Source organism: Triturus cristatus, chromosome 9 (genome assembly GCF_964204655.1).
Source record: "Triturus cristatus chromosome 9, aTriCri1.1, whole genome shotgun sequence".
Taxonomy (NCBI): Eukaryota; Metazoa; Chordata; class Amphibia; order Caudata; family Salamandridae; genus Triturus; species Triturus cristatus.
Window position 1 is genome coordinate 92,223,150 of NC_140592.1, and position 24,704 is coordinate 92,247,853.

Sequence of the window (24,704 nt, forward strand, 5' to 3'; positions counted from 1 at the left end):
TTGCATTTTACACGGAAGTGCGGGCAAAAAGGAAGGCTCGTACGGGAGGGGGTGGGGGGGTGGTTGTGGTGTAAGAAGTTACAGACTGCGGGAGGGAATGGAGAGAGGCAGGGGAACAAAACTGTTTTTCTAGTAAAGGGGCTGATAGCCTCGTAAGGATAAAAATGACGAAATGGCCACCAGGAGGCAGGATTAGCAAGCGAAGCACCAATCGGAAATGCAAAAAGTATGATTCAAGCCAATCAAAAATAAGGCTGGAAAGTGGGCGGAGCTTCCCACACTATACTGTATACAGCATCTCTCAACGAGACAGCGCATGCGCTGCCTAGTCGAGACCTAAAAATGACTTAGAAACTTTCAAAGATCCCTGATAACATTGAGTGTCTCCCTGCCAGAAATTGAACTGTGAAAATTCGCAGTCAGGATCCTGAATTTATTGGAGAAGTCCAAAAGAATGGCAAGATTATAGGGTGACTTGGGGGATAATCACCTCCAATTTGCAATTTAAACCGAGCTTTATGAGGATTGCTTTTCCTCCTTTTGCTCTCCCATGCAGGGAGGAAATGGCTTTAGAAGTAAATGTGTCGTATCCATCTAAGTACACCCAGGAGACACGGCGCTTTTGCAGTCTCATATTAGGTGAGTTGCTTTGGAATGTGGACGTCTGGTTAATAGCATACACTAGAGTATGTACACATGCATGGGACTAGAATCTAAGTAGACATTTCATTATTTGCAGTGGCAATGTTAAAGCTATTTACCATACGTTGGATGAATACATGGTCACACACTGCATCGTTTGGTGCACTTGATACGTCATCATACCATGGATGCTTTTCCTACGATATTTGTGGCGTGGAGGTAATTTTGAAGTTTTAAGATTTAGTCTATGAAGGCATGGGGCAGGAGGTTGATGCCCATATAAGCTAGTGCTCACAGCAAATTCGACAGGTCACTCACTTCTGTCTATTCAAGATTCGCGATCTCTATTGTTCGGTTTCGGATTGAGCACGGGGGCTCTGTAGGGTGTTTTGGGGGTTTTTGTTCTTACTTGACCTTTACCTCTAGTTCACGTATAACTGACTCTTAAGGAACCAATGTATCTTCTTTTGCATGTACTTTTTCCATGATATAGTACCTCTTTTTGGGTATATTTGGCATGTTCATCTACAAAGTACATGGTCTGTTTCTCACTTTTGGATACTATTCACTTGTCTGACTCTTTTCATCCTCACCTCACAGGATTAAGGGCCAGCCTGGTCAACTGTATGTATTGACAAGAGTATGTATTGTATATTGATTATGATTATGATTTGTTTGTAGATTCCCCTAAAGAAGGGTGAGCTTGGCATCTGAAATGCACTGGGACTCATGTGATCCACGCCGAAAATGTTTGTTTGACAATTGAGTAATCATGAACTTTCTTTGAATTTATTTTTTGTGAATAAACAAAAAAGAAAGAAGCAAAGGAGTAACGTCGTCACGGATACTTATTGGTACCATTGGGATCAAGTTACTGGTTGCTCACACAGCAATATATGTATAAAGTTTTGAACTTATCTAGATTGAGCTCATTACATTGTGGGACACTCAGCTGAGTGCAAGGAGTAGTGCAAACTTTGTCTAAAACTTTGGGTCCTAGTTCTCTTCTTCACTTTTAGAACGTTGGCATTTTCTTGACCTAACCATTTGGTGCTTGCAGCCTGTGTCTTGGGTCTCATAAATGTGAGTAGAGTGACAATTGGACTTTGTGCATTCCTCCCAGACAGTGAGACAAAAGAGGGGGGGTTGTTGTCAGAATGGGACATTGTGACAGGTTGTGAGGTGAGCTGTTCCCCGCCCTACCTCCATTGCAAAGGAGCTGCCGCCAGCACACTCACAAAGAACATAACAATGGTCTTTTGTCACCCTGGGCCGCTTGGGCAGGGAAGGATGATAGTCCAGATCTGATGGGGAAGTCTAGAGGTTTGTCCCACTTCAAAGGCTGTCAACAGGAATGAATATTGGACCCTCAGACCAACTCTTCAGTACGCTCCTGGACCTGCAGAGAACACCCAGGAGACCTGCCTTGTATTTTCAGAGAACTGCCCTGCTACTTGAGGCCTGCTTTGTACCTCAGAGGACTGCCCTGCTTCTTGAGGACTGCCTTGCTGATTGAACCCAGGACTTCAGATAGACTCCAAGGGCTAGTTGATTGGCCTCCTGTTCTGAGGTGCAGGGACACAAAAAGCTAAACAACTTGAACCCTGCAACTGTACATTGCCTGGAATGAGTCCTGCCCTCCAAGTGGTGCCCACCCAGTCCTTGACCCTTGGAAGTTGTGCTAAAGGTGCCCAAACAGCTAAAATCCAAAATGTGAGACTTAGAAGAATTTCCCAAAAAATGTGGTCTGAGAACTGACAGGAGATCAGGACCTACCTGCTCCCTGATCTGCATGACTTTGTGGTAGCACCCACTACGTTCTTCTCTGCAGCAGCAAATCCTGTTCAGCAGCTACTCTTCGGAAGGGTATCCGGCTCGTGAAAACCTTGTCGGCTGCAGCTTACAGGAGATTTTCGACTTCCAAAAAAGTGACAAACTCCAAACGTAGAAATCTTCACCTCAACTTTGTCCAGGGGCTCCCTGAAGACGACATAGCCTCCTCAGTTGCTGCTGATTACCTTACCCAGCAGAACTTTACTTTATCAGGCATTCTTCAAAAATTGTTCTAAGTCTGAAGGTAAGCTGAGACTATGTATCCGAAAAACGCTCCATCAAGTCCAGCCTTAACTTTTGACTTTGACCCGGCTTTGTGCGGCTAGATGCCTGCGGTTGGCACTTTGTTCTTTTAGGCATTATTTGTCATTAAAATTAAAAAAATAATAACTCATGTTCTACTGATTGGGGATTAGTCATTTTGGTGTCAAATTATTTATTACATTTTACTCGGTGTGGGGCTTTTCTTGTGTTGTTTTCACTTTATTTCTGGCTTTGTGCTGTATAAATACCTTACACATAGCTTCTAAGTTAAGCCTGACTACTTTTGTGCCTAGCTACCAAAAGGTTAAGCGCAGGTTAATTTAGTGGCTTTTTGTGGTTCACCCTGACAGGGATTGAGGTTGTTGCTTGAGAAGGGTTCACACCCCCCTAAACCAAAAACTAAATTTCCTACACTGGGACTCAGCATCAGCACTCGTTTCTTAACACTAGCTGAGTTGTATGGCATTCCACCATATGGTGGCACTGTATCACTAGTTTTAAACAGGGAACTTTAGTAGCAAGTTTCACAACGCAATATATATATTTAAAAACATAGTGAAACAAGCATGGTCAGGCAATTCTTATAACTTTGGGTGGCCTCGAATATTCCAAATTGACACCTTTGTCAGAGTGTGGTTGCTAGCAGGTAGCGTCGGTATTTACATTTGCCTGCGTTGGCAGGGCTGCAGTGTCTTTCTGAGATTTATATTGGGCCCTGGTACTTAAAAAAAAAAAAAATTGTTATACAAATTACGCACTGCATATAAATGTATATAACATACTACAACATTCATAACAACTGGTAATTGTATTAGCGGGGTATAAAGTTTTGTTTTCTTCTTTTACAATAGGGACAATTGCATCGGTCTTTGTCAAAGAATGTCTATAAATCTATTATAACTTCCACCTCTGTTGCCTCTTGGACTACCAGGAAAAATAATTCTGCATTGTGCGCTGGGTGACCAAATCGCACATGCTAACCATCGTTTTCTTTTACAAACTGCCCCGCTTAAAAAAAAACACAGTGGGCCTGATGTACTAAAACATTATGCGGTCACAAACCCTGTGAATCGCTAAATCATAGGGTATGTGACAACTTAATGGCTTTTTTCCTATGCACTAAATCCATTTTGCAATTCTGTAATCACAAAATGGTTTTAGAAATGCATAGTGAATCGAATTTTGGAAGAGGTGTGTTTTGGTTGTCCGTCCAAATTTCGATTTGGAATGTAATGTGCCAATTGTTTGCAACCACAATTTTAGTCACAAACCATTGAAAAGTTACCCATTCCTCAAGGTAAGTTGGAACTCTTGCACAAAGAGGAAGAGGGTCTCTTCCCCTTTGCGAATGTTAAAAAAGTTTGTTGGGGAGTTGGCAGTAGCCAAGGTGACCAGTGCCAACTCTGAAACAAACCTTTCAGAAAAAAGAATTTGTTTTCCTTTTAAATGCAGTCCTTTTTCATTTAAGGAAATGGGGATGCATTTTAAAACAGTTTACTTTATTTAAATGTGATTATAGACATGTTGGTCTGCTGGCCCCAGGAGGCCATCATCCCTGTGACAGCTTTGAAACAGACTAAGTTGCAATTTGTGCCAATCTATCTCATTGATATTCATCATACGGTGGGACTGCGACCCGCTCCAAAAGGTGTTTTTGTGAACCGATCTAAGGTCAGTTCACAAAATCTCATGAGATTCGAAAAAATGTCTTCATGAAATTTGAGACCAGTTTTTGCAAATTCAAGTTTAGTACTTCTAGCTCAACATCCTTAGTAAACAAGTTGTGGGCAAGTCCTGGGGAGAGACATAACTTATCCCTTTTTGCTAACAGCTTAGACGGAACTTTGGAAAATGTGAGAAAAGCAGTCAATTTTCTAGTACACTGATAGTTTAATGAACTGATCAATGTCCAAATAGTTCAACAATCTCTACCTACTGTGAGCTTCCTTCCTTCTGAGATTTTTCTTCCTGTGTTTTTGGGGGACAGGCATCTTCTTGGTTCTGTTTTTCTGTGAGAAGGTGATATGAATCTAGGTTTTCCATGAACAGTGAGATTGCTCTGAATGTACTAATTTGAGATGTTGGAACATTGTGCAGTAGCAAGACTTGAATAGACATTTTCTGTCTGCAATTAATTGTGGCTTACTTACGTCCTCCTTCCACTTCCTGCGCAGCCAGAACACATGTTTCCGTTGTAGTCTCTTCCTGAACCTCCGCATGAGAAACAAGCTGCCTGAAATGAAAATAAGACATCAATATAGAAGCAAGTTTATGCTGCAGTGACTTAGGGTCTCATTTAGAGTTTGACGGTCATTACCTCAGCCACAGCAGCCCCTCTAAAGCCACTGAGGGATCTATTCATGACTTTTGTGGCACAGGGCAGCGCAGCAAGTCCCCTTGCAGCACTGCGTCACTGGGAAAGGACAGGAATGCATTGGGGCCGATTCACAGAACTAACTTAAGACAAAATCCTAAACTTACTACTTTTGGTATTCACAGAAGTTAGGATTTTGTCTTAAGTTTGTCTTAAGACAGACTTAAGACAGACTTAAGACAGACTTCTTAGTCGCCCTGGCCGCTGCACCACACCTCATGTAAATCTGGGAATGCGCCAAAATCCATGGTAGTTGCATGGGAACACCCACACAGCAACCATGGCAACACCTCCCTGGCGCATAGTAATGCTACACAGCGATTTGCATTGCATTTCATTACTTGGGATTTAGGAAGCTACACAGGGCCATGCAAGGTGGCTGTTGTGAAGTGTCGTTATGGAACAGGACACTGGAGTTGGTAATTAAGAAGATTTATTGGAGAAAGGGAACCTGGCATCCGACACCCTCGACGGTCAAGCAGCAACTGCCTCCGATCGAGTGTCATCCACCTTACATTCTAAGAATACAGAACTACCATAATTCCAATGCGAGGTAAGAAAGAATATTAGAACATTGGAATGTGGAGCACTCCATTGTAGACAATGGAGTGCTCCATGCTTCTACGGGCCGGTAAAGGCCCGCAGAGCAACATTCCAATGTTTTACAAAAGCGTCTCGAAGCTCGAGGGGATTTAAATCCCCTCGAGCTTCGAGAAGCCTTTGTTTAATTTATTAGAACATTCTGCCCTCTAGTGGCAGAATGTTCTAATAGCCTTATAGCCCTTCGTAGCAGGGCTATACCGCTATTAAAGTCACGCTGCAGCGGGCCTTTAATAGCGGTATAGCCCGCTACGAAGGGCTATAAGGCTATATTAAAGACTTCACAGGTAGGTAAAACACATTTTAACAAACTTTACATCATAACAGTGGCCTTGCGTGGCTTCATAAATCTCATCTTACATTTGCATCGCTCTTGCACCATGTTGCTTGGTGCATGATGGACTCTGTGGTGAATGTATAAAAGTGGGTGCAGACGGCCAGGAGACCCAAATGAAAGGGGTGATTCATGGCTCCGCGCATGGTGGAGTGGCCCGCCTCAGCCCCCACATGTGTAGCAGGAAGCAGACCGGTGAGCAGAAGGAGGTGGGGGTTACTGTACCCTGATGTACTGGAGGCCTCCTCACTGGATTGACTGCCTCCGTGTCGTGCAGGCCAATGCTTGTAGAATACCACCAGGAACAGGAAGCGCTATTACCAAGGCCTTCACAGTAGTAAATATGATTAGGATGCGCAGGGGAGACAGCAGAGTGGACTACTGCTAACCTTGGGGTGTACCTGTGTCCTTTCTCCACCCTCTCCCCCACTGAAGGTGGGTGACACTGATTGCTGGAGCAGGATTTTCTGTTGAAAATCTATTGGGTTTTTAAGCTCTGGTTTGTCTATTTGTCATAATTAACATTAATAATCATTAATTATTAACTATTTGTTTTGTGTAAGTGTTTTTACTTATCAACATGTACGAATTAACAAGAGAGAATTACACGTGGGAACGCGTATGTGTTGCCTATTGACAATGTGCATGTTTATTAAATAAACGTTGCTGAGTGCTGTTTATTTTAAAGCACAAAACGCTTTTGAACTAATGCTTTTCTGTGTTGCAAAAGCAAGATAATTACATACACATAAGGGTATTAGTGGGGTTAACACTGTTTAATCATTATGCTGTGGTAAAGTTGTTTTTGTCTCTTTTAATTAAGATGGTCCATTTTGGCCTAATGAAAAATGGCTGCCGTTTGCAGCCTGGCCTCGAGTGAAAGATTTGTGATGAGAGGGCCTTGCTGAATATGGTCACGAGACATCTGACCACAGTCCTTGCCTGGTTAAAACTTTCCGTGAGGATAGCAGCAGTTCTGGGCGAGTTTCCAGATGTATCGGAACAGCCTTGGAGGACAAAGGAGCTATAAAGAAAGAACTCTGAGCTCATTGTGTCATCGCTGAGGAAATGTGGATGTTAAAAGTTACTTTTTATTTTTGGTTCCTGTTCTGTCTTTTTATTTTTGTGATTTTCCTGAGCGGAGATTTTCCAAATGTAGCGATGCTACATCCTTTCCTTCTCGCTTTGCTCAGAGGTTCAGCGGACGCGATGAATATTTTTTGTTGCTTTCTTTTGTTTAAAATACTATAAAAATTGTTAGCCTAGAGAGGGCTTTTGCCACTTTGCCATTTTCTTCCCAAACCTGCGTTGGTGAGGATTGATGCTGTGAGGACGGTGACTTGGGAGATTTCTACTGAGAGACTTGTCCTGATGACCCATTCTGACATTTAGCTAGAATAGGTAATTATGAGAAAATGATTTATTCTGATTAATTTCTTTTGACTAATTTTAGATAAAGAATCATAATTTTAAATACGGTGTTGGTGATTATTTCTTGTCAATTATTGAGTACACTATTTGATTATTGTTTTTTTTTTTTTTTTTTTTTTTTTGAAAAAGTTTTTATTGAACAGTAATTCGGTTACAAGTATGGGCCTACAACCACCCGGGCCGGCCGCTAGGTACATAAGGAAATATACACATATCAAGGCTACAGTCAGTTCCCAGGGCACTGCCCCGCAGTGGCTCAAGATAGTTCTCGAAGAACAGCAAGCGTCAGTCCAACAATAACAGAAACAAAATGAAAAACAATAAAAACAAAAGGCGAGTTATGAGGGATACCAGTGCGGCTCAGGCGCCCCCCGGGAGACTCCAGTCAGAACAGTTGAGCAATCCGCTAAAGAGAGGAGTACCGGGAGGCCGGGGACGGAGGGGGGGGGGGGAAGGGGGTCAAGGGAGATGTAAGTCCATATGTAATTGTTACAAAAAGCGCCAGGAGCCGCCAAGGGTCAGGGGGACATGGCGATATCAGTGTCTACCAGGGGGGGCGTACAGATGCCTCCGCGATACGCATTCCATTGACCCCAAATTCTACCCCATGCCCCCGGCTTGCCACGGGCCACATACACTGTCTTCTCCCGAAACATACACCAGTCCATATTCTCCTTCCATACTGACACGGTGGGCGGCCGTTGAGCGCCCCAAAGTTGCGCTATATCCCTCTTGGCAATCATGTTCCCTAGGGCCGCCCACCGAGTCTGTGCCGCGTTGTAGTCATTGGGCTCCCACACATTCAGGACACAGCGACGCACCTCCGGCAGCAGCACAACCCCGGTGACCTGTCCCATAACCGCGTGGACCCGGCGCCAGTAGTCCGCCACCTCGCGGCACTCCCAAAGGATATGAAGAAAGGTGGCGCTGAGCCCACAGCCTCGCTTACAGAGCCCGTCGTCGGAAAATCCCATCGTGACCAAGCGCGGACCCGTCACATACACCCGGTGGAGAATCTTGAGCTGTACCAACCGGAGACGAGCCGGAATGGCAACCTCCTTGGGGGACGACAGTGCAGACTGCCAGTCTTCGTCGTCCAATTCGACCCCATCCCCAGTCCAAGCCTCCCGAAGGCGCACCAGGAGATCCGCCCGGTGATTAATCAATTTTTTATAAATTAAAGAAATAGTACTATCAGGGACATGTCCGTCAAGTATGCGGTCCTCGAGGGGCGAGGAGACAGGTATCTTGGTCCCCTCCCCGAAGACCGAGAGCAGGGCGTGTCGAACCTGGGCGTAGCGGAAGAACTCCCTGTCGGTCAGCTCGTATTCGGCCTGGAGCACCGCGAAAGTCTTGACCGCGCCCTTGTGCCACAGGTCTCCCACTTTGCTGATACCAATCGTGTCCCACTGGTCAAACCCCTTGGTGGTCCACAAGCTGCCCAGGCGGTCGGAGGCAAACAAGGGAGTAGCACATGTCATTCGCTCACTCCAGCCCATGGCCGCAGTGGCAGCCCTCCAGGTCCGCACAGCAATCTTAGTAGGACCCGTAAGGGTCCGGTCAGCCAGGTGGGAATAAAGTGCCCTGTTGTAGTTCCCGCCGGGAAGCAGGAACTTGTCCATCTCATACGCCGGATTCACGCCGGGCGCATACGTGGCGTGGTTAATGGCAGATAGCTGCGAGGCCCAATAGTACCTGCGAATGTCAGGAAGCGCGATGCCCCCGTCATACCAGGGGAGAGTGAGCTTGGCAAGAGCAATACGCGCCCGGCCGTTCCACACCAGTCTCCTCTGCAGGCTCTCCACCTCCCGAAAGTAGGCCACTGGGATAACGTCGAAGGAGTTCTGGAGTGCATAGAGAAACCTGGGAAGGGACATCATTTTAAACAGCGCGGCCCGACCCAGCGGGGACAGGGGCAGCCTGCACCACCGGGCCGTGTCCTCACGCAGTCGCCGAAGTGGACGCAGGAGATTCTGCTCATAGCGAGCCACCGGGTCCAGCGAAACGTATATCCCCAGGTACTTAAAGCCGCTCAGAGATATTTGAATCGGGAGCCGAGGCGGCAGGAGAGGAGGACCACCAGAGATGGGATAAACGCAGGATTTAGACCAATTGATCGTGAGACCCGAATTGTTCCCAAAGGAGGTCAGAACGTCAAAGAGGACGTTGAGTGACTGCCGCGGTGAGGTGAGATACAGGAGAATGTCGTCCGCATACAGCGAGACCCGATCTTCGAAGCCCGGGCCCCACCGGATCCCTCTAAGCGAGGGCTCCCAACGGAGCCAGGCAGCGAGTGGCTCCAGGGCGAGAGCAAAAAGCAACGGGGACAACGGGCACCCCTGCCTCGTGCCCCTGCCGAGGGCAAAGGGCCGAGAGACCCGCCCATTCACCACCACTTGAGCCATGGGTCCCGTGTAAAGGAGCCTCACCCAGCCAATAAATCCCTCTCCAAAGCCGAATTTACCCAAGACGGCCCAGAGGAACGGCCACTCAATAGTGTCAAATGCCATCGTGGCATCCAAAGAAACCAGCACGGCCGGTTCGGTGAGGAACTCCGCCCTGGCGAGGACCCCGTGCAGACGACGCAAGTTAAGAGCGGTGTTGCGGTGCGGGATAAAGCCGCATTGGTCCGGATGAATAAGGTCGCACACGACACTCAACATTCGATAGGCCAGGACTTTCGCCAGGATTTTAGGCTCCGCATTGAGCAGTGAAATAGGCCGGTAAGAGGTACAGCGGTCACGCGGCTTGCCCTCCTTGGGGATAACGACTATGGTGGCCAAGCGCTGATCGGCCGGAAGGGAACCCGCCGCAAGAGAGTCGCGGAACATGCGGCTGAGGAAGGGCGCAAGCTTATCAGGACGCAATTTGTATAGTTCAATGGGCAGACCGTTAGGACCCATAGCCTTGCCCGAGCGAAGGGAACGAATCGCGGTCGCTATTTCATCCGACGATAAGGGGGCGTCCAGCCGCTCCCGGTCCTCAACGGACAGGCCGGGCAGAGCAATATCTCTCAGTAGGAGGCGAGAGTCATCCTCGTCCCTGTCAGTCACCGGGGAGTACACCGCCCGGAGGTGGTCAGCGAAGCATTCCACAATCTCATCCGGCTCAGTCACACACACACCATCCGCAGCACGCAACTCGGAGACCACACGATTCACTCTCTCCTTTTTGTCCAGCCACGCAATCAACTTTCCCGCTTTGTCCCCCGCGTCATACAATCGGCCCTGCTGCTCCCTATACATAGTTTCGGCCGCGTCAGTGACCAGGGACCTATATTCGAACTGTTTCAGGCTAAGGGCATGTAGCCCGTCCGGAGTAACATTCGCCTCCAAGGCCGACTCCAGCCCCGAGATGTCAGTCTCCAGCTTCACCACCGCCTCGCTCCTAACCTTCTTGGCCACCACTATCTGGGCGAGGGCGTGTCCGCGTATAACAGTTTTAAAGGCTTCCCAAAGGGACAGCGCAGACGACACCGACCCCTCGTTTTCACTGAAGTATTGGTCCATGGCCTTAACCAGGCTGTCACGAGTCACAGGGTCCCGCAGGTACCAGGGGTTAATGGGAGCTATCCGCCCTGCGGACCGCGACCCGGTGTCAAAGAGAAGCCACAGCGGAGAATGGTCGGAGATACCACGCGCCAGGTGTCTGACCTCTCGAATCCGACCAGTCTGCGCCGCGGGCATAAGGAAGTAGTCTAACCTGGAGAGACTCCCATGCGCCCCCGAATGAAAGGTGAACTGGCACTGGGTCGGATGCATTAGTCTCCAACTATCCACCAAGCCGAAGGTCTCCAACATCCCACCCAGCCATGACTGGGCAGCGGGGAGGGTCCTCGGTGGGTGACGATCCAGTTCACCCGAGACCACAGAATTAAAGTCCCCGCCCATGAGCAGGAGGCCGTCCGGGAGGTCAAGCAGCATTCGACCCAAATCAGTAAAGGTGGAGTTCTGGAGGCCCGGGGGGACGTAGACTGAAACCAGGGTAAGGGGCTGCCCCTCCCACCTCCCAAGCAAACACACATAGCGCCCTCTGTCATCCGAGACTATCCTCGTGATCTCCACCGGAAGGGAGGTTCGCAGGAGAACGCCCACCCCCCTGGAGCCAGTTGTGAAACCAGAATGGGCTACGAGGCGATATCCCCCCCTGTTCATCGCATGGCAGACATTGCCGACCAAATGTGTCTCCTGGAGAAACACCACATCAGGAGTCAAACGACGCAAATATTGCAGTACAACACCCCGCTTAATACGGTCCCCCAACCCATTGACGTTCCATGACATAAGCCTCAACCCGTCTCCCCCCATCCCCTCCAATAGATCAAGAGGCCCCCAGCCCGCAGCACCGCTCCCAAATATGGATAAAAATCAATACCTCGCCCTGTAAACAAAAAACACACAACTAAACAACCCCTCTTCCCCCCCAACCCCACCCCAAGTCCAACGCCCCCCACCCTGCACCCCTGCGGGCCAAAGACCCCCCCCAACTTGCAGTGTGCCTGTCGCCCCACTAACCCCATTCTACAAAAAGACCCCGGAGGAGGAAAGGGACCCGAACCCGCCCGCACCCCTCACGGGTCCTGGTAAAACACAGTATGCAAAAGAAGTAAGACCCAACTGTACAGTGCAAAACCGCAAAAGCAAGGACCAAAGGTCAGTCTAAGGGGACCCGTCACCTGCGGTGCCCCCAGAGGGCCCGGGCCGGCCACCCACGTCCGGCAGCGAGTCCAGCCAGTCACTTGCGGCCACAGGAGAGTCAAAAAAGACTGTCCGCTCTCCATGCTCCACTCGAAGTTTCGCCGGGTAGATCATCGAATACTTCAGGCCTAGCTCGCGGAGACGGCGCTTCACTCCTTGGAATCCCATCCGCTGTTTCTGGACCAGTTGCGTGAAGTCCGGGTAAAAGTTGATGGTCGAGTTCTCGTAGCGGACCGGGCCACGGGTCCGTGAAGCCTGCAGAATAGCATCGCGGTCCCTGTAGTGGAACAGTTTAGCCACGATAGGCCTCGGGGGGGCCCCCGGCCGCGGCCGGCCGCCCGGAACTCGATGGGCCCGCTCCACAGCGAAGAATTTGCTTAGGCCAGCCGGGGACAGCTGTTGCAGGATAAGTTCCTCGACCACGAGGTCCACCGGGCGGCTGTCGGAGGACTCCGGTACCCCAATGATGCGGATATTGTTGCGTCGGGCCCGTCCCTCGAAGTCCTCAAGCCGCCGGGCCATATGGTCGTTGACCAATCTAATGTCCCCAAGCGCGGCCCGCAGATCCGTCACCTCCGCACCCAGGGTGGAGGTCCGTGTATCAAGGGCCTGGACCTTCTCGTTGGTTTTAGAGAGGTCGGCCCGGATCAGGGTGACGTCGATCGCGACAGTGTCGATCTTACGGGCCAGGGCCTCATATTGCGTCGCGATAGTTTCCCTGATGCCCTCGATGGCGCCCATAATGTCCTGTAGGGAAGGTTCCGCAGAGACGGTCGTGCCTCCCCCTGCAGCATCCGGGGAGAGGCCAGCAGCGCCAGGGGACCCCCTGCCCTGGGTATAGCGGTCCATGTTGTTGCTCTGGACCGCTCCCCCGCGCAGTGAAGCCTTGGTCTTGCGCCCCTCCGGACCCCCTTTGCCCGCCATGTGAGCGCAGTCTCTCAATGGGACCTCCGATCAAGGGGAAAGGACCACAAACTGTCGGTGTAGGAGGCGTTAGGCCCGCCAGTAGCAGATGGAAGCAAGCCTCGGGCAGAGGCCCAGGAGGCACCTCGCCGCCTTGAGCACGCACGCCAGATGATCTCCTGAAGGCCAAAACCGAAACCGAAAGTGCTGAATCGGTAACTGGCACCGCGCTGAGGCCGCTGTTGTTCAATTGCAGCCCGGCCCCACGGGTCACCTTCACCCCGGCCACCTCCGTCGGGTGGGTCCCAAAAGTTCCGACGACGACAACTCAGGATTCCCAGGTCCGATTAGAGTTTCGAAAAGAGATATATGATCAGCTGGTCTTCATCTCCCAGATTCCATACACCAAATCAGGATAGTCTCAGGATATATTCCGAGGAGCAGAAAGGGTCCGGGGAGCCCTGTGCTCACGCGACCATCTTGGATGCGCGCTAGGCTCCTCCTCCTATTTGATTATTGTTGTATAGATTGTTTAGATTATGACTCAGGACAATTACAATAACTAGGTCTTTTCGACCTCAGTGTAGATGTGGGGTGTTTAGGAGGTTTTCTTTCCACAGGTTCAATGCTGGTGGAGTATCTGAGTGTATGTTAGTGAAATGGGCCCTAGTGTATGGTGAGTGTATGTGCGTGTAACTGTGAAATTACTCTATCCGTGGAAGTAGGGAGATTTTGTACACCCCAATCTGCATCAAGTTCCTGGTAGCAGAGTGAGGATGGTTATTGATGATTGTCTTGATCTGATTAGATTGCTTGTACATTAGCTTATTGATTATTGATTATTGATTGATGTTGGTATATGTACTAATACTATATGTTGAAGTCGTCATGTTGAGTTATATGTAGTGCTTCTGGAACTTGGGAGCTAGTAGCAGTTCCGTAGTAGGGCAGAGGGAAGTATATGCTGCTCTCGGGAAAGACGGGATTGTTGGTCCTGTATGTATGCAGGAAAAAGAAAACGTGTGACAATTGAAGTTGCGCGTCACATTGTCTGGGTTCGGAATCAGTGACATTGTCGTATGTTACTATTAGAAATATTTCTGGTATATAAGGAGTGCGTATGGTAGTGAAGGTTATCTGTGAAACTCTGGTTTTAAGTCCCAGGGATCCGTAAGGTTCGCCGTTAAAGCTTATTGCGGGAGAAGTAATAGGTATTCTCTGAGCTTGTTTGAGAAACTGGGTAGAAGTAAGCTGCTTGGTTAATGTGTGTTATAATTCTGTAGTGGAGCAGATTGTTCGCTGTTCTCGGGAAAAGCAGGATTCTGTGTGTATGTATTATATATTTTCTTGTATGAATGTGCGTGAATGCTCATATATTTAGTTGATTGTAAGACTCTTTGGACAAGTCCTAGAGGAAACAATTAATGAATGTATGTTAGAAGGGCAGAGTAGAGGGATGTGGTACTATGTCAACGGGATTCTTGTGAAATAGATTTTCTTTACTATTCTGTGGTTAGCGAAGCAGACAATGGAGATGTTTATATGTTGTAACTAATAGATTTTGTAGAAATTTGACACGGAGTCTACTGAGAAATTTTATAAAGGAGGGGTATACGAGTGACAAGAGACAGGAGACAGAAGCGACTGCAGCGACTGCTGACGTCAAACAGACCGCGCTCTGATTGGATATTAGATCAGAATAGTGCTCGCGCTGAGATTGGTGTGTTGGTGTGAGCCGCGCAAGGATTGGTAGAGCTATTCTAGTGACGTAAACGTTCCAGGATTGGTGCGTTAGTGTGAGTCGCACTGTTATTGGTTAAAAAAATCATATTGTGCAGTTGTATTACGGAAGGGATTAGAAAGTCTTGGTAAGCGTTAAAATGTATTACCAAGAGGAGAAAAAGAAAAAATCTTTGTTCAGAAAGATTAAAAATTGGTTCGACAAGGATAAAGATGTTAAAACGAGAGAGGGTGAATTGTTACCTCCATCGAAAATGCCTGCATCCTTCATGGCTGCGAGATATGGGTATCATACCTGTATATGGTTGGAGAATTGGGTTAGGTATACCAAGGAAGATGGAGTTTTAGCATTTCCAGAACATGGTTCATTTAATCTGGCCGTGTTGACAAATTTACGGGAAAAGATGTTATGTCTTGACCCAAGACCAAGGCCGACACAGTTCGAGGCTTTAGTGGAATGGGAAGAGGAAGTGCATGAGCGAGAGAAACAGAGGTCTGGAGGCAACTATAGGTACATGTTCGGGAGAAGACATGGTCGTGAAACTCATCATGATCGAATGACGAGATGGCGAGATGCTAGTATGTCAGAGGGATTATATCCTATGAGAACAGTTGAAGAAGGAACAGAAAGGGTTCCTGAGGTAGAAGTGAAAAGATATGGAGTTAATGAATATGAGGATGAGGTTTTGAATGACATGATTTACAAAAGACCACCTCCATATAGACCGGAACCAGAAGAGAGTACACCAGTTGTTTCTCCGATAAGAGATACAGTGCGTATCATTGAGACAGAAAATGTGACACCTGAGTTAAGAAGTGGTAATCCTTTCAGGGAAAGAGAGAATAGAAGCAGTGGCGAAAATACGAGAGATTTAGCCAGAACTACATCGGAATTGACTGAAAAGATCAAAGAGTTGACAAAGAATCTAGACGCTGTTACGGTACCCGTAACCATAGGTCCGGTTATGCCTGTTTTTGATAAGCAGAGGATAGGTGAGAATGGTTTGGTTATTCCATATGTTGGGAATAGATTGACAAGTTTGGCTGGTCCTTCAGGAGATTCAGGAAAAAGGGCAGGAAAATTCAGACATGACACATGTAGTGAAGGATTAGAGGTACAGTCTAATTCAGGACTGGATGCTGGTGAAGCTAGTTGTTCAGGGATGCCAATTTTAGAACCGCAGAAGAAAGTGGTTCCAGTGAGAAAATCTACTGAAATAACAGCTGAAGATTTGAATGAATGGATGAAAGTTCTTCAAAAGAGGGATAAAGATTCACAAGCAATTGATGTTGCAAGTTTACGTGTAGAATTAGAAGAGCTTGTTGCAGGGACAGTTCCAACAGAAATTCTAAAAAATCATCATGATGGTGAATTGTTGTTTATGTGTAAAAATATCACCTGGAGAGCGAGAAATACACATGACAGATTAAGAGCAATAGCAAATGACTATGGAGTTGACATTGATAAAGTGAAAGTTTTGCAGAAGTCTTACAGGATGGATTTCACAGATAAAGATATTGAAAATTTGAATGGTACTGGTAGAACAGGACAGTTTAAAGAGATGATCGCTTTATTGCGAAAATGGGGTGATGTTGAGAAGTGGAAGGATAGGTGGTACAAAAAGAGAGAAGAATCAGGGGATAGGACTTATTCAGCATTTCCTGTGAGAGAAAAGGAAAAACCAGTGGATACTTATCCTATGAGAGAAATACCTGGAGGAGGATATGTACATGTTCCATGGACCAGACAGGATATTTTATCATTTACGAATGATTTCCCTCGATTGAGAGAAAAGCCCGTTGAGTGGTATAGGCAGGTAGACAGGTTTGTGAAATTGTCAAAAGTGCTGTGGATTGACTTGAATAGTCTGTTTGATATAATTGTTCCAGCAGACTTGTGGGCTGAGTGTAAAATAGTTGTGAGTTGGCCTACTGAGGAATATCCAAGAGATCAGAGAACAGGAGCACCAGATCCAGAAGTAATGAGAAAGTATGAGCAGGTGATTGTATACCTGAAAAATAAAGTACCTCCAAAAGAAACAGACTGGGTTAAAATAGATCGAACACATCAGGAAGCAAAAGAATCAGTTCATGCTTTTTACGAGAGGCTGATACTGGCATTTAAACAATTAAGTGGAGATGAACACCTGGGTGACAAGGATTTGAGTCATTTTGTATACAGATTTGTATATGGCCTGAGACCTGAGATTAGTGAAAGAATTCGAGAGCATACTGTGGATTGGCAGAGTAAGAAAATAGATGAGATTCTGAGACATGCAAAATACTTCAGTGATGAGATTGAAGCAAAACAGAGAAAGCTGAAAGAAAAAGCAATGTGGGCACAAGTGAAAGTTGCGGAAAGACAGGAAGCACAGTTGGTGGAACAGGCGAATAATGCAGGAAATAATGCAGGGAATAGACCTAGGTATGCAGGGAAAGGAAAGGGGAATCTTGAGGAAGCTAAAAAAAAGTTCCCATGTCACAACTGTGGCCAACTGGGACATTGGAGATCTGAGTGTACCAATCCACCATTAGTGAATAATGAGGGAAAATCCTTAAATCAACAGGTGCAGAACGAGGGGAATAATCAACAGCAGCAACAACAGAAAGTTGTGAGACAGCAGAGTCAAGAGCCAAAACCGCCCTTGCCGCAGAATAGAGGATCACAAAAGTATAATCCGGATTCGGGATTCTACAATGATGAGCAGGTAAACAAACCAAGGCGTTCTAACCAGGTACAACAGTACTTGTTAAAGAATGAAGGGAGTGAGTCTGAGGGTGATTATTGACGGTGCCGAAGAGAGGAGGAAGAGTGCATACTTGGTGCAACTCTAGAAATAGACCAGGCAGGACCATTTGTGGATGGAAAAATAAATGAAGAAAGTGTTACTTTTTTAGTAGACACAGGTGCGACAAGATCAACTGTCAGGTCAACTGATATTAGAAATCTTCCTCTCTCGGATGAAGCAATCCAAGTAGTTGGTGTAGCTAATACACAAATCAGAACACGTCTTACTGAACCAGTAAGAGTACAAATAGGGAAATTTTCAGACATGCACAGATTTATCGTCTGTGACACAAGTCCAGTGAACCTGTTAGGTAGGGATCTACTTTGTAAAATGAATTGTACAATTTTTTGTACACCAGATGGAATAGCTTTTGAAACACCAGATGAGGATGTTTTGTACCGAATGACTCTAGAAAATAGAGAGAGTGAGTTAATTGGTGCATATGCTGTGTTTGATCCGGAGGATTTGCCTCAAGAGCTGAGAGACACAGTGAAAAGGACAGTTTGGGATTTTACTGGAGAGGATGTGGGATTGATGAATAATGTAGATCCTGTGAAAATTTCAGTGAAAGAGGGAATTACTTATCCTAACATTCCTCAGTACAAAATGACACCAGAAATAATTGAGGGAATAACTCCTATAATTGAGAAAATGATTCAGCAGGGAGTTCTGAGAGAACTACTGAGTTGTCCGTGTAATTCACCGATAATGGGGCTAAAGAAGCCTAATGGGAAGTTCAGGATTGTACAAGATTTGAGAAAAGTTAATCAAATTGTGGTGGCATGTTGTCCTATTGTGCCAAATCCATCAGTGATTTTGTATCAGATTCCACATGATGCTGAGTGGTATACAGTGATTGATTTGTGTCATGCTTTCTTTTCAATTCCATTGCATCATGACAGCCAGCCGATTTTTGCATTTAGATTTGGCCAGCGTATTTTAGCATGGTGTCGTATCCCACAGGGGTATACAGAGAGTCCTTCAATATTCAATCAGTTATTGAAAAAGTCATTGGAGAGTTTGATCATGCCTGAAAACTCAGTATTAGTGCAGTATATTGATGACCTACTTGTGGCATCAAAGACACGTGAAGCTTGTGAAGTAGATACTATAGCTTTACTGAATCATCTGGCAGATGGAGGGTTAAAAGTATCTCCAGCCAAATTGTAATTCTGCAAGAAAGAGGTGCATTATCTTGGACACAATATCGAGAAAGGTCTGAGAAAAGTGACTGATGACAGGATCAAAATTATCAGGGAAATGAAGGCCCCAAAGACCCAGAGGGAAGTGAGAATGTTCCTGGGAATGGTGGGTTATTGTCGTCAGTGGATAATTAATTTTTCGCTGATAGCAAAGCCACTGATTAAGCTGACAAAAAGTGAGATGACAGACCCATTGGAACTAGATGGAGAACAAATGGCAGCATTTGAAGAGTTAAAAAGCAGAATGTGTGAAGCCCCTGCTTTGGGTATGCCAGATTATGAAAAAGAATTTCAATTGTACTGCAGTGAGAGAAATGGATGTGCACTTTCAGTGTTAATTCAGAAGCATGGATTACTGAGAAGGCCTATTGCGTACTTCTCATCGACACTTGACCCTGTAGCTGTGGGTTTACCAGGTTGTCTGAAATCTGTGGCTGCAACATGCAGAAGCCTAGAACAGAGTGAGGGAATCATAATGGGATATCCTGTAAGGGTATTCGTACCTCATAATGTGGCAATTCTTTTAACAAGAAGCAGAACTCAGTACATGTCACATAGTCGGTTGACTAAATATGAGAAAGTCATTCTGGGAGCATCAAATGTGACACTCGAGAGATGTGTGAATGTGAATCCAGCGACATTGTTGCCGGATATTGAAAATGTGGGTGTGAAAACAGAAGATGATCACAATTGTTTGGATGTGCTTGATTATTGTACAAAACCGAGACCAGACATAAGGGATCTTCCCTTGCATGAGAGTGATCATGTGTTGTTTGTGGATGGATCATGCTTGAGGAATGATGAGGGTGTGCTATGTGCAGCATATGCAGTGTGTAAGGTTTCAGAAGTAATGGAAGCATCATCATTGAAAGGAGTGAAATCTGCGCAAGTTGCTGAATTAGTGGCATTGACAAAAGCTTGTGAAATTGGGAAAGATTTGAGAACGACTGTGATGACTGATAGTCAGTATGGATTTGGAGTTGTGCATGACTTTGGCCAACTTTGGCTACAAAGAGGTTTCTTGACGTCGAGTGGGACTCCAATAAAGAATGCTGAAGTGATTGGGAAATTGCTTGAGGCGATACAGCTGCCTAAAGAATTAGCAGTTGTGAAATGTGCTGCTCATGGACAAGGAGATGATTTTGTGACAGTGGGCAACCGTTATGCAAATGACATTGCTCAATATTGCGCCAAGAATAACCAGTCCATTAATCGGGAACGAGAAGGTGAAATGTCTTTTTGTTCTGTGATGTTTACTAATGTCTTAGAGACGTGGGATGAAGTGAAACAGTTGCAGGATGAGGCAGAGGAGGAAGAAAAGAAAGATTGGATTAAGGCAGGTTGTGCCCCAAGAGAAACAGACCATGTTTGGGTCTATAGAGATGGCAGACCAGTAATGCCGAATTCCATGCTGTCAGCAATGGCAAGGATGTATCATGGCCAGGGACATTTGGGAAGGGATTCGATGATTAGGTCTTTTAAGCAAACCTGGTACAATGCAAAGTTCAGGACAATTGCAGAAAGTATCTGTCAAAGATGTTTGATTTGCCAGCAATTTAACACTGGGAAAAAGACAGTGGTGAGTCTGGGAACAATAGGCAGAGAAGGAGGTCCTTTTACAAGAATGCAGATTGATTTCATTGAAATGCCCCAAGTGAACAGACTGAGATATGTACTAGTGGTAGTCTGTTTGTTTTCAAGATGGGTTGAGGCTTATCCGACTAGGAGAAATGATGGAGTAACAGTGGCAAAGTTACTGTTAAGAGAGTTGATTCCTAGGTACGGATTTCCGGTAACGATTGAGTCTGATAGAGGTGGACACTTCTATAATGAACTCATGAGTTTGATTTGTGAAGCATTAAGCATACAGCAGAAGCTACATTGTGCATACAGACCAGAGGCTTCTGGTGTTGTTGAGCAGATAAATGGCAAAATCAAGAACAGGATTGGTAAGATGTGTTTAGCCACTGGTATGAAATGGCCGGATGTCTTGCCTCTAGTGCTAATGACTATTAGATCTACTCCAGATAGAACTACTGGTTTAAGTCCGCATGAAATCATAATGGGACGTGCAATGCGACATGCATATGTACCTGTCAATAAGTTGATGACAATAACTGATGACATGGTTTTGGATTACTGTAAAGGCCTGGCTGACGCAGTTCATTCTGTGTTTCACCAGATTGGAGAAGAAGCTACTACACTTGAGAAGAAGCAAGCTCATGATCTGAGTCCAGGAGACTGGGTGAGGATTAAAGTTCACAGAAGAAGAAATTGCTTGGTTCCGAGGTGGGGAAGACCAAGACAAGTCATTCTAACTACGACGACTGCAGTGAAGTGTGCTGGTGTGAAAAACTGGGTGCATGCGAGTCATACTCTGAGAGTTCCAAACCCAAAAGATGGGACTGGTAGAGAGTATTTTGAAGAGTCAGATTCCAGTGATGATGAAGACCCAGAACCAGTGAGAAAAAATCAAAGTTCAGGAAAAGAAGCAGAAAAGGCTTCAAGAGAACAACTGAGAATCTCAGAAAGGAGATCAGATTCTGAAAGAGAGCCTGAAGTTCCAAAAAGCAGTGGAGGAAAAAGAAAAGAAAAGAGCAGTTCCACAGAAATTACTCCTGAATCAGAAGAGGAGGAGATTGAAGAACCACTTGAGATTATATCTGAAGAAGTAGGGTCAGAAGAAGATAGAGAGGGACAGATTGCGGAAGACCCCCGAGGAGGTGTAGGGAACATTCTTGACAAGCTAGGTGAAGGGACAAGTAGACAGCAAGAAGATTGCGTGTCGGAGACCCGAGGAGGGAAAGAAGTAGGGAAGTCTCAAATAGTGGTGAAAAAGACTGTGGAGCGAAAGAAAACTGCTGAAGAACAAGAGGCATTTGAAACAGAATCGGATGAAAGTGAGAATGGAAAATCAGAGGGTTGAATTCTGAGAAAGAGAACTTGGATTGGAGAAAGAAACAATACAGAAACAAGACCGAAAAAGGTCGTAAGAGGAGATTTTTGGCCTAACAACAGAGTAAAGAGGCTGAGATACAGACTGATAAGAGGGAATACATCGAAAGCTGAACAAGTGAATGAAGTGTCGATTCAAAACGAAGTAAAAAGGAAGGAACAAAAGGAATCAAGAGAACCTGAGGAAATAAAGAGAATTAGAAGACCCAACCAAAAGTACAGATCACCGGAATGGTCTTATGTGGCACTGTCTGAAGAAGGAGAAGAAGAAACAGTGAATCGAGACAATCCGGAGGGGATCTTGAGAAAAGTGGTTGAGGAAAAGGAAGAATCTGTTGGAATCTTAAAAGTTATCCTGACTGACATTGGAGAAGAGTCAGATGCACAGGATGTTGTTGATGATCTGATACAATTTGATGTTGCTGAAGAAGGAGGAGTGAAAAGTGATGAATATCCAAATTGAGTGAACTGAAGAAATCACTTGGAGAAAGTGAAAAGGAGAAAGTCTGAAATTCAGCTGTCTGAAGTAATCCAAAGTTCGAAAAATTACAGTAGTGGAGTAGTAGAGGCTAAGTCAAAAGACAAGGTCAAAGTAGTAAAATGGCTAACATAGAGAATAATCAAAGTAGATGTGCCTTCTTAAGAAGATGGTGTAGAATGTGCTGCTGCTGTACTGGATTATTAATGCTACTATGGGGTATTTTAGCTTTATTAGTTACATTTAGAGTTTCAATAGGTACATTTGAAATACATACTGAGAATGAGACAAATGTAGAAAAGAATTTGCAAAAAGTAGTTCCAACTAGAATTAGTAATACTTACATGCATAAAGATAGGTCAATTAATGATTTTTCTAGTAATGTTTTTTCAAAATTGCTATACGAATATGTGAAAACAATGGAAGTTAGGGATTGCTACGTTTGTATGCAATTACCTGCATCCGTTTCAGAGGGTGTTACTTATCACCATTTACCAGCTACGTATGGAATTTCTTGTAGTGTATTAAGTAGTGTTTTTTATCTGTTAGGGAAAATAGATTATAAGATGTCTAACAAAGATAGTATTTTTGGGCACTTGCCAATGAACAAAGAGCTGAATCCAGCTAAAGAAGCTAACATTTTTGGTGAGATTTTTATTGAGAAAGAAGAATTAACATTAGATTACATTTTTAAGAATAATTTAACTTGTAGTTTGGAAGAAGAGGAGAAAGCTTTCCTGAACATGGTGGAGGAAAGGAGATTGAGTATGCATGAAAAGGCAGGGAAATATAAAGTGAGTGAGACAATTTGGGACATTGAGATGGGAAAAGAATTGAGAAATGGAGCTAGTCCAACTTTAGCTTTAGATGCACCACAGAAGGGTAAGCTGTGCATTACAAGAGGGAAATCCCAATATGATACATATTTTGTTGGGACTAGTGAATGTCATGATACATACTTCATTGCAACAGGATGGGGCTTCAGAGGTGGAGAAGATACAATTTTTCCAGGAGTGTATTATGTTTGTGGGAACAAGGCTTATTACAAGTTGCCTAACCATTGGTATGGCACGTGTTATGTGGGCCTGGTTTTTCCAAAGATCTTTCATATAGATAGAATAGAAGATGTAGAACATATTAATTTACTAATGCGCTTCAAGAGGGAAACTTGGTCTGAAATAGTGGGTGATATTTTTGGAGCTTTAATTCCAGCAGTGGGAATTTCTTTAAATGCTTATGGGATTCGGAAACTGTCAACAGTGGTGGATCGCTTATTGACAAATACCGCTGGAGGGTTTCTTTTGGTGAATACGGAACTAATTGCCGTACGTGCCATGTCTATGCAAAATAGACTTGCTCTTGATATTCTATTGGCTAAGGAGGGTGGAGTTTGTGGAATGCTGAAAGTTCAACATTGTTGCACTTACATTCCAGACGAAAGCAAAGACCTGAAGGTCTATATCAAAAATATTACTGATTTGCATGAAGAATTAGTACCACTTGAAGCTGAAAGTATCTGGACTAAATTAGCTAATAAGGTGATAGCTGTTAAGAGTTTTATTGCAAAAATAGGTAGTACTATTATAGGTAAGATATTGTTTCCTTTAACTTGTATAATTGTTGCTTTATTGATATTGAGATTGGTGTGTTTGTGTTGTAAAAACAGGGGAGGGAAAAAGAAATTAATTAAAAGAAACAATGAAAAGAGAAATAAAAGGTTGAAAAGAGAACCACAAGAAATTGAATTAGAAGAATTAAGGGAGAGTGTCTACTTAGAAACAAAGAGGGATGATGAAAGAGTGTCTGGTGTGTAGTGTTGTGTAAGGAGGAAAAAGACATTTCCAATTTCTCCTAAAATGGGACTAAATTTCACTAAATTATTTTTTTTTTGCGTTATTTGGTGATAAAATCACCAAAGGGGGGATTGCTGGAGCAGGATTTTCTGTTGAAAATCTATTGGGTTTTTAAGCTCTGGTTTGTCTATTTGTCATAATTAACATTAATAATCAATAATTATTAACTATTTGTTTTGTGTAAGTGTTTTTACTTATCAACATGTACGAATTAACAAGAGAGAATTACACGTGGGAACGTGTCTGTGTTGCCTATTGACAATGTGCATGTTTATTAAATAAACGTTGCTGAGTGCTGTTTATTTTAAAGCACAAAACGCTTTTGAACTAATGCTTTTCTGTGTTGCAAAAGCTAGATAATTACATACACATAAGGGTATTAGTGGGGTTAACACTGTTTAATCATTATGCTGTGGTAACGTTGTTTTTGTCTCTTTTAATTAAGATGGTCCATTTTGGCCTAATGAAAAATGGCTGCCGTTTGCAGCCTGGCCTCGAGTGAAAGATTTGTGATGAGAGGGCCCTGCTGAATATGGTCACGAGACATCTGACCACAGTCCTTGCCTGGTTAAAACTTTCCGTGAGGATAGCAGCAGTTCTGGGCGAGTT

The 24,704-nt window shown here is 45.1% G+C and overlaps 1 protein-coding gene across 7 annotated transcripts in view; it reads right to left on the reverse strand.

Annotated features, from left to right (window-relative positions):
- Positions 1-24,704, reverse strand: part of LOC146797467 (protein SSUH2 homolog) — a 249,177-nt gene that overhangs the window by 52,250 nt on the left and 172,223 nt on the right. For all 7 annotated transcript variants that reach the window (XM_085624496.1, XM_085624498.1, XM_085624495.1 and 4 more), the window contains one exon: positions 4,890-4,972. In XM_085624496.1, coding sequence (XP_085480622.1) covers positions 4,890-4,972 — 83 coding nt within the window. The remainder of the gene's footprint in view (positions 1-4,889; positions 4,973-24,704) is intronic.